This window comes from Gymnodraco acuticeps, unplaced genomic scaffold (assembly GCF_902827175.1).
Source record: "Gymnodraco acuticeps unplaced genomic scaffold, fGymAcu1.1, whole genome shotgun sequence".
Taxonomy (NCBI): Eukaryota; Metazoa; Chordata; class Actinopteri; order Perciformes; family Bathydraconidae; genus Gymnodraco; species Gymnodraco acuticeps.
The window spans coordinates 1,775,405-1,788,305 of record NW_022991760.1 but is presented as its reverse complement, the minus strand read 5'-3'; the positions used below and the strand labels follow the sequence as shown (position 1 = coordinate 1,788,305).

Sequence of the window (12,901 nt, the reverse complement as noted above, 5' to 3'; positions counted from 1 at the left end):
CCTGCCTGGTGCGCATGGCGCGAGAGGAGAGGGAGAGACGCAGAAGTGAGACTGATTACTTTGAGCAACATGCATGGGAATAAGTTACAATATAATACATTTGTGTATATTTCTCGCTATTCAGATGGTCATGGTGCTGCTGTTGCGCAATGTGAAGAAGTGTCTTCTTTTCGCACCATGACATTATCAGTTATGAATTTGTTTTTCACTGCTTGAGAAAACGGACTTGTGGCTGAGAGCGTGTGAAAAATGTCAATTGTGTGAGAGTTGGCAGCCCTGTGAACTCGCTTGACACTATTATGTATGTAACTGCCAATCAGATTTATTTACTTATTAATCGAAGGTGCCGGAACGCTGTTCTGGATCGTTCCGGCCCACTTTAACCCCTGTGTGTGTGTGTGTGTGTGTGTGTGTGTGTGTGTGTATGTGTGTGTGTGTGTATGTGTGTGTGTGTGTGTGTGTGTGTATGTGTGTGTGTGTGTGTGTGTATGTTCTGAAATGCACTTCAAATGATCACTTTTCTCTTGATTTCCCTTTGATATTTTCTTTAGGTACAGTGTTACTTGCAGCTAATTGATTGATTGTTTTATGGGTATTCTGTGTTGAGATGGTGCAAATATTTTTAATACATATCCAATATCTTTCTAATACATTTCTCTTGTGTTGTTCTTTCACATAACTAAGACTATAGAAGTATAAAAAATAGGCTACGTCAGATTATTCCAAGGGACATACAAGTCAAATCAAGTACATTTTTATTTATATAGCCCAAAATCACAAATCAGAATGAGGGGGTCCTTGGTGTATTCTCTATCTTGTAAGGGGTCCTTGGCTGAAAAACAATTGAGAACCTCTGCTCTAAAGCACCGCAGTAGGCTTGTTTGAGTAGCCGATCGCAGCCGGGGGGAGGTCTCAAAAAGCTCGCCTGAAGTCGGACAGCTCGGAGTCGGCTTCGTCTTCTTCTTCTTCTTCTCTCGGTTTTTTGGCGGATTGCAAACAGCTTGAAGGTGCATACCGCCACCTCCGGAGTCGGCTTGACTCGGTTTGCATTTATAAAGAATGCACACATGTGTTTAATCGTTAATGTCAGATATGTACTAAGTAAATACATTTGTTCCTGCTCAAGATTAGATTCAACTTTATTGTTATTGCACATATTACAGGTACTGAGACAACGAAATGCAGTTTAGCTTCTAACCAGGTGAAACAAGCAGTAAAGTGAAAAGTAATGTACACAATAAACAGAATAAAATATAGAATGAATTGAATGACGAATAAACAGTGAGGGGTATGAATACACTAGATATCAGCCTGTGAGCAGTATGAACAGTGTGTATGAATATGCTAAGATATATAAAGTATGAAAACGGTAAGCAATGCAAGTATAGTATAAAATATATGGATATTAATGTCATGATGATAAACATTGTGGAACAATGATGAAAAATGGGAATGGAAGTGGCGACGTAAAACTGACACAAAACAACAACAAACTTTTGCCCAGCCAATTGGAGAGTTTCATCAGCAGCACGTGGTAAAAACCACCAATGAGCGCTCAGCTCAAGATACCAGCGAGTCGTTTCCCATCAAGCATTTCGCTTCCGCAGCCCGTGGAGAGGAACTGCGCCGCCTCGCCGCGCCTCGCTCTCAAGGCTGCGGGCGTCTTTGTCCCGCGAGATTTCAACGTCTCATGTTGGCGAGCCTCCAGAGCAAGTCGGACAAAATGACTAACCATCATGCAACGCACGAGCAAGACGTTGATCGAAATTGCGCAGGTCTCGCTTGTCTCAAACAAGCCTAGTCTCTTCTCCTAAATCCTTTTGAATTCTCCTATCCACTATCCCTTAACCCCGTGACGTTTCACTCAGAGGTCAAGGAATAGGAGATAGGGTTAGAATTTAGGAGCTGATTTTTAAACTATCCGAACGCAACCCGTGTGTCTGTGGGAGTTTACACTGTTGACAGGAAGTTGTTGTTGCTATGGAAACACCAGATACCATTTCGGAGGGATATGATACATATTAACTTTCAATTTTATGCATTTCAGTTCTTCAATAACATTACTTAACCTCCTAAGACCCAAGCTGTTTTTTTATATGCATTTTTTATTTCTCTTTGCTATTTGGGCTTATTGGAACCTGATAAGTATAACAACTAAGTATCATCTTTTGACATGATGTACTTTTAGAGAAAAATGATGTCCACATATGTGGACACTCGTTCTGAATTTCCAAAAAAAGTCATAAGTCACCTTTTTGTAATAGAGTGAAAAACTATTTTATTTCCACCTTGAACACAGCAGTTTTTCCTGGCTGCTTTTGCATGTATTAATAACTTATACACACATCATTTTGCATGTTTTGAACATCTGAGAGTAAAAACAACATGAAAACACTGCATTTTTGCTCCTTTTGGACTGTCACAACTACAGTACGGCTCATTTAAAACGCTACAAACAGTTGCAGGAAGACATCATATGCCTGTAACAAAATATAAAACATTCAAAGCATTTTGCATTGTCACTGTTGCATCTAATAATACCACATAGGCTACTGTTGTATGTGTTTTGAACATCATTGTGAAAAAACAAAACAGTCACAAAAACTTGGACAGTTACAGTATGGCTTATGTGAAATGTTGCATTGGTCATGTAAAAAAATAAATAGGAATGCTCTTTTCTTTAGGAACATGTACACACCTATGTGTGAAAGGCTGTGTAACAGTTGCGATCGCCTTGCAAGCACAAGAACACTTTGCAGGTCACACAACGCACTCGGGTTCTTCCAGTGCAGCCTGCTACCCTGCAGCGCGCCGCGTTCTTCAGGCTGATCATCTCTGGGAGATGGGCATTCGCCCTCCTGCGGACCGAGACATGGGGCACTGCCGTCACAAAACGTTTCTTCCCTTGATTTGAGTTGTCTTCTTCCTCTGACTGTTCAGAGAGGTCTGCATCGCTTCCTTGACCGTGATGCTGGGCCAAGAGGGTCATAGCCATTTCCGTACGGAACTCAAGGAACTGCATGATGCTCTTCTTTGGTGCAGCACATATTGCGAGGTCTTTGCGGTAGAGCAGCCAGCTGTTGGCTAAAGCCAGATCCGTGAAGTGCATTAGCATCCGCATCGTCCACTTCTTAGTACGGGCGCTCATGCGATAGTAGCTAATCATTCTATCGATCAAATCAACTCCACCCATCTTGAGGTTGTACTCACGGACAATGCTTGGTCGCGAGACAGTCACATATTCTTTCAATTTCTTGTCCCAGCGCTGGCAGGTGTCTTCAGGCTCTGTGCCATGAACAACAGACATCATCAACACTGGTTTGTTGTCGTACCACTTCACTACACACAACTTTCCGTCTTCAGTGGAAAGTTCTGATGAGGTACCTCTTCCTGTGTTTTTCATGGTTTTGTCAGAGGCTAGCTTCTCCTTCGCGCCAGCGAGTCGGTTCTTCATTATTGTACCAGTAATGTACATCTCCTTCTTCATCATTTGTTTCCACACATCGGATGCTTGTGAAGAACCGGTCACAATACACTTTCGTGCCACGATGCAGAGTTTGACACAGACGAGCCAAGACTAAGCCTCCCAACCCCAGGCCCACCTCTTCTTCTTCGACCTGCTCAAGCAGTGCACCTTTACCTTGATACAGATCAAAGTCCAGCACAATGCCATCTGCTGTAGCACAAACGAAGTTCTTGATGCCAACTGGGTTTGGCTTCATTGGCAGATATTGTCTGCATGGACAGGCTCCTGTGAAAGGAATCATCTGCTCATCAATGGATGCGCATTCAGGTCGATTCTGAGACTTGCAGCCTTGCAGAATCCGATCCAGAAAAGGCCTCACCTTCCAGAATTTGTCCCTCTTCCTCAGATCTTCTGGCACATCATCATCAATTAGCACTTTTATTGATCCCCTCAGTCTGAAGAATCTGTTGCGCGTGAATTTGTCAGTGATGGCAGTGATTCTCAAGGCTTTGGACCAGTACATCCTGATTGTTGGGTATCGGATGCAGGACATCAAAATACAGGCACCAAAAAAGTGGTAAACCTCATCTACAGAGGTGTTGAGTAGATCCCCACTCCTAGACAGTGACATAGCATTAGAGCAATCTGAAATCATTTTCATCAAATCTCTATCTATGTACTGTTCAAAATAGTCCAGTGGGGTCCAGCCATTCCTGTCTAGCTCAGTGTCGTCCTCGTGCACAAACTGGGCAAGGTCTGGCGTCAATGGAGTAGCCCTCCAGCGCAACCCACGTCCTGCACAACCAGAATCAGAATACAAATAGTACTTATTGCAAAGTAAGTTACATATTGTTACCCATGCAAGCAATTCACTGAGGTGTATTGGTGCATAACAGTTGAATCTGAGTGGACATTTATATGAAATTTGAAAATGTACCCTCAAGGCATGCTAAAATAATAACAATTACCTTTATTGGGCTGTCCAGAGTGCTTGGTCCTGGTGTTGGCTCTTCCGAGTAATCATCAGAGCGATCAGCCTCGATCTGCTGAGTTTGACGGCGCCGTCTGGGAGTGCGGGATGAACCTGTCCCTGAACCTGAACCTGAACCTGTCAACAAGTGTTGTAAATAACATTTTGCTTCCTATCCTTCACCTAGCCCTGAGGCCCTGCCTAAAATAAACAAATATCCACTGGGTCTTGGCTAACCATTATTTGCACCACGGAGACGTTTACGTCCTCTGCTGTGCTCAGTGGGCTGAGGAATGGGGTCCTCATATCACTACGGTCATCCTCATCCTCAACTGCTGCTTTCGTCCTGTGGTGGGGGTTGATAATTGACAATCCAGGAATGGGATCATCGTTGTCAGAACAAGAGTCTTACCAAATCTGAGTTGTCTCCATCGATTAACCCAAGTAGCTCCAATGTTTGTTGCACAGAAAACCGCTCATGGAAATAAAAACATGAAAAAAAATAAAATCAAATACAAACCAATGTCATTTATATATGTATGCATTTATGTATTTCTTTGTTATTTATTTCACGTGGGACAATGTATAGCCTTTTCAACTGCACCAGAGTTATGCTATAAACAACTCTAAGCTATTAGCTAATAAGCAAAGGCAACATTTGTACTAGCAGATTAACATTTTCAACCCAACTAATTTATGTATGTATGTATGTATTTAGTTATTTAATTGTTATTTATTTCATCGGGACAATGTACAGCTTTTTAGCTGCACCAGAGTTAGCTATAAGCTATTTTACTTGTGCACATTTTTACTAACATATTAGCATTTTCGACCAACCTAAGTCCCGATGTACACATACATGTACATCATGTTTAGCAGCCTACCAAATTGTTATTTTTACACATTTTTTGTCAAATTTGCATGTCATGACAAACGTACAATGCTTTGATACATATCTAAATCAGAAAAAGCCTTGAAATATGATAGGACTTCTTACCTTGTCGAGGTTTGTATTTGGAGCTGCCACTTGAATGATCCCTTGAGTTTGTCGCCATTTTGAATTTTTACCGTAGTGTGTTGTACTCTTCTGACACCACCAGATGGCAGTGTAAGTGCCCACATACGTGGCCATGAGGCCCCAGTTCAGCAGAATTAAACGACTGTGGTCATATGACATTTCAGTCTTCCCAAACCTAGGATTAAATAACATTTCACTGTCGATTGTTATTTTTTAATATTCTTTGCGGAATTTGCTAAATGTCCTCTTGGGTTGCCGTACAGCCAATGCGTGACGTCATTAGTAAGTGTAACGGACCCTGTGCTAATCTGGTCAATCTGGTAGGCCGTGCAGATATGGTACCTACACCGGCTCAGATGATTGGTCGTGCTTTTTACAGATGACATTTTTTTATGGATTTTTTGTCAAAGCACTTAAGATATTCATTGCTATATCGGGGTGTTAAGAGCATTCCATGGAATATAACAAAAAGTGTATCTTGAGCCGGTGTCAGTACCAGATATGTTCGGGCTACCAGATATGTTCGGGTGTATTTCCGTCGCATCCGTCATCGGTCATATCCGTCATATACTCACCTCCCTCTGCTCCCAGCGCTCTGCTGCCACACACTGGCCGTCTGCGGAACTGCAGCCGGAGGAACTCGGGACAGCTTGTTATGTGTGGGGTGCTATGGTGGGGTCCCATGTACTTGTGCACATAAATAATGTTTCTAATTATTTACAATTCAAAAATATATATATTCTGCATTACTTTAGCCAACACTTTTATAAGGCCACTAGATTAGATAATTACGAAATGTGTAGATAGAATACATATCTTTCAGGTTGTTATTTTGTCATTATGTTTAATGTTTTATTTACCTTTTATTATTTTTATATAGTATCTGAACTTTGGAGAGCAGTTGGGAGACACACGACACATCAAATCACATCTACAGATCAAGACGAAGCGAATGGAAGTACTCCCATACTCCTAGCGTGAAAATGTTTGTGAAAACGTGTGCAACGTCTCCGAAAATCCTAAAAATAAGCTCATATTTGAATTCCCCATAAAAAAACACATCATTCAGTAAAAACAAGGCCCCATTGATCATCTACTCTCTGAGACGATTCCAGGGATGTCTGGCTTGAGTTTCTACCACCAGGGAAAGTGGACAAAAGTGCCCGAGATCAGCCTCTTAATTTACCCAGGGCCTAGTGCTTGGCTTTTGGCATGAACATTCAGGAAACTCCCCTGAGTATTTTATTAAATATCTGAACTTTGGAGAGGAGTTGGGGGACACACGACACATCAAATCACATCTACAGATCAAGACGAAGCAAATGGAAGTACTCCTAGCGTGTGAACATGTTTGTGAAAAACGTGTGCAAAGTCTCTGAAAACGGAGCAGTGGCTGTGATGCTAGCTTTGCGGCTAGCGGTTAGTTGTTATTGTTTGAAGTTGTTGCTATGGAAACAACATGACGGAGAAAAAATTAATATCTTCTACATATAATAACGGACAAAGTAAAGAATGAAGTGTAGGCTATGCCTGTTTGAAGTTGTTGCTCAGGAAACAACATGACGGAGAAAAAGTATAATCTTCTACATATAATAACGGACAAAGTAAAGAATGAAGTGTCGGCTATGTTTAAATGTTCGGAATTTGACCGTGATGGCCCTCTTGAGTTGCCGTAAAATATGACGAATATGACGGATGACGGATGCGACGGAAATACACCCAAACATATCTGGTTTGATTGATTGATTGATTGAAAAGTTTATTAACAGCTTGTATATTGGGTACAGTACAGTACAGCTCAAAACATACAATTGTTAAGGGGATGCAGACCAGAGAAAGACTTTCGTCTTGTTTACATCAGGGTCCCCCATTTCCAATTCATCATGTCATTTAAGACATATAAGGCAAGGCAAGGCAAGGCAAGTTTATTTATATAGCACTTTTCAACACAAGGCAATTCAAAGTGCTTTACAAAAAATGAAAGAGATTAAGAAAATGGCATTTAAAATCAGTCATTAAAAAGAAAAGCTAATAAAATAAACATTAAAAGAAAAAATACATGGATAAAAGTTACAGTGCTGTCAATTAAACATTAAAAGAAAAAAGTACATGGATAAAAGTTACAGTGCAGTCTAAGATATGAATAGTTCAATTAAAAGCAGCGACAAAAAGAAAAGTCTTCAGCCTGGATTTAAAAGTAGTAAGAGTTGCAGCGGACCTGCAGGTTTCTGGGAGTTTGTTCCAGATATTTGGAGCATAATAACTGAACGCTGCTTCTCCATGTTTAGTTCTGACTCTGGGGACAGAAAGCTGACCAGTCCCTGAAGACCTGAGAGATCTGGATGGTTCATAATTTAGCAGTAGGTCAGAAATGTATTTTGGGCCTAAACCATTCAGTGCTTTATAAACCAGCAGCAGTATTTTGAAATCTATTCTTTGACACACAGGAAGCCAGTGTAAAGACTTCAGAACAGGAGTGATGTGATCCACTTTCTTAGTGTTAGTGAGGACTAAGAAAGGATATAAGACATATTTGACATACAGATGGCTTATTTACAATTTACATACAGGTGGTTTTTTTACATACAGATTGCTTATTTACAATTTTCATTTTAGATTTCGTTCTAATACATCCTAACCGGACATTTAAGACATACCAAATCTACAGATATACAGTTAGTAACAGAGTCTAAAATGTGAGTATATACATAGATGGGGGGGGGGGGAAGCTGTCCATTGAACGACAGGTTGAGATTTGTACCATTACCGGTAGCCCGAACATATCTGGTACTGACACCGGTTTCTCAAACTTACCTACCCACCTTTAAGTAAAAGTAGAAATACTTTTGTCTGAAAATACGTAAGTAGGCCTACAAGAAAAAGTACTGAATTAAAAATGTTACTTAAGTAAAAGTAAAGAAGTATTGCCAGCTAAAAAGTTCCTTTTCACCAGTGATGGACAGCGAGTCTTTCAGTCTCAGCGAGTCAGAATGTCAGTGATTCAATAAATCAGTGAATCTGTAATTCTGTCAGTCGGTGGTTCAGATACTGCCTGGAAACGCCCCCATTGGACTCCTTTGTTTACTTCTGTAACATGGTGACATCACTTCGTAACACTTGCGCTTCTATTGGCTACCATTCCAACACATAGGCTACGTGATAGGCTAAGGGGCGGGACATCTCTAAGCAGTTGGCCAATCACAACAGAGCCGGCCAGCTTACATTTAACATTATAATATGCTTACCTTTCACCTTTGTGTGCCGTTTTGGGTCTGTGGGACGGTCACGGTTAAACTCCTTATGAAGTGGTGAGGCGCTCCACATTGCTTTTCTTCCCGACTGCAACGCTGTTGTGTGTGTGTGTGTGTGTGTGTGTGTGTGTGTGTGTGAGAGAGAGAGCATTTTATATGTGTGTATGAGAGATTTTTACATATGTCTGTAAATGATTTTAGTTTCAGTTGTGAGTGTGTGAGCAGGCTCCGATTGGCCATCGGGAGATTCGGGACTTGTCCTGGTGGGCTGCTGCCTTTCTGTGGGCCGCTGGCTCTGGCATATAGGGGGCCGTGAACTTTCACAGTGCCGCTGTATAATAATAATAATAATAATTATATAATAATAGTTATCTCCTGTTCATCGCGTCCATTCGCGACCCACCTATCACGTCTCTGCGCCCCACCAGTGGGGCGCGCCCCACACTTTGAGAAATGCTGCCTTATGGAAACAGCATTTAAAAAGGGAAAAGTTTCCAGTTATGACCAAGTAGCAGCAGCAGAAATCCACTGAATTTCACTGATAGTTTATTATAAATTGACTCACTTAAAACAAATATGCGTTAAGAAATATTGCGTCAATATCTAGTGAAGGGGGCATATTGGTGAACAGCATATCACAGTCAGCAGTATCAAACAGTCAAACATAACATATACAAACATAAATGAGCAAACCCCATCATTGTATACATAATGGTGATCACCATCACTCGGCATGAGGCACTGGGTAAACAGAAGGACACGTCATCTGCTGGCACATACTGCCACCTGCTGGCTGTCTTGCAAAACTACAACACAAACATAAATACAGCAGGCACGAGCTAGAGAAAAAGAGCATCAATACTAAAATAGACATGTTTAAATAGTCTTGTAAGGACTCTGAGGGTGAGGCTTTCAGCACTTTGGATTCATAAATTAGAGTTAGCATCAACTGCTCTCTAACAGTTTCCTTCAGGTCTACAGATACATTATCTATATTGAGTATGGCTTATCAGATGAATCACCTGCATACCGACGAGATTGCACCCTGTTTTTGTCGAGTAAAAATGAATGGAATAAAAAACAGAATGTTCTCGTGAACTGACCGACTAAGGCGTGGTCATGTGTTGCTGATTGATTAGTGCAGTAAATATTTGAGAACTAGATTCTTTATTATCTCTATAAAGCAAGGCCTTGATTTGATTCCCTGATAGCTGAAACCTGGCTGTCAAGCAACACAAAGTGAATAAGCATTCTTGCTTTTCTTACATGACTAACCTGATCAATGTAACCATGAATATCTTCAGTTTATGATGACAGAAAAGCATAAAGCTGCACACTTTCTGCTTTTGTTATTGAAGAATGATTTGATATGAAACAGACTTAATAATATGTAAAGAGTAATGTTACCTTGAAACCTGGAATTAAACTAACCAGGATTTTCAATGAAAATATACTAACAAAATCTAAAAAGATACATCCAATTTGTGATCAGAAATAGGCCTTTTCAAATCAAATCTGTTATGGGTCTGATTCACTTCAAATCTTGTTTTATTTTTAATTTTTATGTTTATATTCGATTTCAATCGCCTGTTATTTTATTTTATTCTGAAATCGAACAACGAAACCCAATTATTGGATAAATAAAGTTTGTCTTATTCTGATAATTACAAATGTAATGACTACGCCTGGTAGGTGGATCTCATGGCTATCTCTCCTCTCTCATAATCGCTTGTCTGGACTAGTGTGAAGCAGCAGTCTGATAAAGTGCAGTCAGCAGCTGCTGTGGCCCCTGGAGAAGTCGGGCCACACATGCAGCAGCTGTGCCGGCTTGAATCCGTTCACAATGACCAGTTTGGCAAAAGTGCACCTGTCGTACTCCAGCTGTCCAATTTCAAACAGGTTCCTGAGGGTCAGGCTGCGGGAGTACACGGGCAGGACGTTCAGCACACGCAGACACAGCCCCACGTACACGTCCTCCAGTGGGATCATCCTGACAAACCTGGAGGCCCAGGAGATCCTGGGGGCCAGGTCTGCGGAGAACACATACCCAGCTCCAGACACATATGGGGGGAAGCTGTCGTCTGGGTACAGCCCCTCTGACACATACCACTTGCTGTTCCTGTCCCTTCTGGGTCGGCCGTCACTGATCAATGAGCCTGTGATGAAGCCCTGCCTGGGGGAGCCCTTCAGCCTCCTCACAAGGAGGAACACATTCACAAAGATGTCAGCGTCCACCTTCATGGCGTAGGAGGCGTTTGGGCAGTGGGTGGACAGCCAGTGCATCATCATCATGGTCTTGATGGTCAGGTTGTGGTAACTGTCCTGGAAGTCCATCTGGATTATGTCAGCATGTCTCCTGCTCTCCTCCTCCAGCTCGGCCTGGGTGCTGGTGCCCCGCCCCCCCCTCAGGGAGCCCCACATAGAACAGAGTGAAGGTGTCCCGGCCTGGAGCAGAAGCCCCCCATGTTGACCTGACGGCTTGCCTCGCCACAGCCTCCCCAGGGGCCACTGGGACCATGAGAAGCAGGAAGGGGTTTCTGTGGCGGCATACCGCTGGCTCATTGAGCTGGTAGAAGTAAGTCTCAGGGGACAGGAGGCGGTACTCCTCCGCTGGAAGAGCGCTGGGCTTCGGCGGAGCTTTACTCGGTGTGGAGAACAAGACGTGAGCAGACAGGAAAAGCAGTGCTAAAGCGGTGAGGAACTTCACTAACCTCCATAAACAACTTCTCCTCATGGCCCCCAAGTGTCTGTGCACTCTGTAGTCCTGCCGCCACGCCCAGTAAAACAAGGTTATACAGGAAGTCACGGAGCTCCTGTGACAGCGGGCCGACGGCCGCTCCCCGCAGGCCGGCCTGCCAGAACGCGGAAATGTGCATACCGGCGGGCGCGTGACCATGTGATATCCCTCCGAAGAAACCCGACCCCGAGCCGAGCAGCAGCCCAAAAACATAGCATAGGCCTATATTTAGTACTCAAGTTGTAAAAAAAAATCAGGGGGGATGGTGGATTTTATCATATGGGGACATAATTTGTGCTGATAACCCGCCGAGGGTGGGAGACCAACCAGCATAAAGATAATTATTATACTCCTAAAACAACATGCATGTTATGGATGTTCAGATACTCCTTTCATTGCTCTTGACCAAGGCACCTCAGAATTAGAGTAGAATAACATTTAGGGTCAAATGCAGAGGACAATTAGGGCAAAATATTTTTTTCACTTTAATTTAAAGGGGGGGAGGGAATACAAAAATGTGGTTATAATGAAGTATATGGTACAAATCTTGTAGGTTAACAGTCCCTCATTTATTATTCAGATGGATCAACTGATTACACTAATAATAAAGTCAAAATAGTTTTTAGAATATTGAATTATAGTGTATTTTTTCAAAAAAGCAGTTACTGGTATACCATCAAAACTGGTATCTAAAGGGTTACATTTGTATCGTAATTAATTAAATCATTATGTAAATTCTTCATGAAATTTTTTAGGAACAGGGCATTAAGTGCAAATTGAAATTGTTTACGAAATGTGAAAATATATTAAAAGATTATACAGATAATACAAAATAGGACCAATGTTGTCAATGGCTGCCTACTCCACTCTCCCCCATCTCATAGAAGTTTCCAAAGATTTTCATAATCATGCTTTTTGGTCTCAACTTTTCTGGCTCTTGCTTTCGGATTGTTAGCTAAGCAATGGCTTTGAAGCCAAGTCTTGACATATACCTCTGGTCTGAACTTGTTCAGTGGAGGGCCAACACACTTGATGAAAAGCAAGGCTGACATGCTTTTTACCTCTAGGGAGCTTCTAGTTGTGGTTAAAATGTTCATCTGACTAAACCCACGTTCACACTCAGCTGTGGAGATGACCAGAGTGTTCACTGCTTGAAGGAGGGGTTTCAGCTCTTCTGGTGCTGGTGGTATCATTTCATCAACAGTTTTGAGTCTTACCAGCTAGCTAACACGAGAGAAAAACGTATAACTCCAAACTAAGTTGTTATTGCTGCTTATGTCCATAGATTCCACCTTTGGTGATTAAAGTAATGAGTAATGACTAAGATTACTGACTCTTGACTTACCTGAAATGTTATTTTTAGTATTTTTAAATATGAAGTCCCTCAGATCGCGTTGTCCTCCTGGTCGCTTGGCCATTGTGATGACCGTTACCTGCGCTTCTGGCATCGATCAAACAG

At 42.0% G+C, this 12,901-nt stretch overlaps 1 protein-coding gene and 1 pseudogene across 1 annotated transcript; both read right to left on the bottom strand.

Moving 5' to 3' along the window:
• Window positions 1–2,677: 2,677 nt before the first annotated feature.
• LOC117534981 (piggyBac transposable element-derived protein 3-like) lies at window positions 2,678–4,450 on the bottom strand. The gene is made up of 2 exons (XM_034199277.1): window positions 4,435–4,450; window positions 2,678–4,261 (listed from the first exon to the last, which is right to left on the bottom strand). The coding sequence occupies exon 2, from the start codon at window positions 3,488–3,490 to the stop codon at window positions 2,699–2,701; it is 792 nt and encodes a 263-aa protein (XP_034055168.1). The 5' UTR covers window positions 3,491–4,261; window positions 4,435–4,450; the 3' UTR covers window positions 2,678–2,698.
• A 4,784-nt stretch (window positions 4,451–9,234) lies between these two features.
• LOC117534962 lies at window positions 9,235–11,562 on the bottom strand (annotated as a pseudogene).
• Window positions 11,563–12,901: the final 1,339 nt, after the last annotated feature.

Excerpts from the sequence above, each read along its gene's own strand:
- LOC117534981 (XM_034199277.1), bottom strand. The coding sequence starts at position 3,490 with ATGATGAAGAAGGAGATGTACATTACTGGTACAATAATGAAGAACCGA.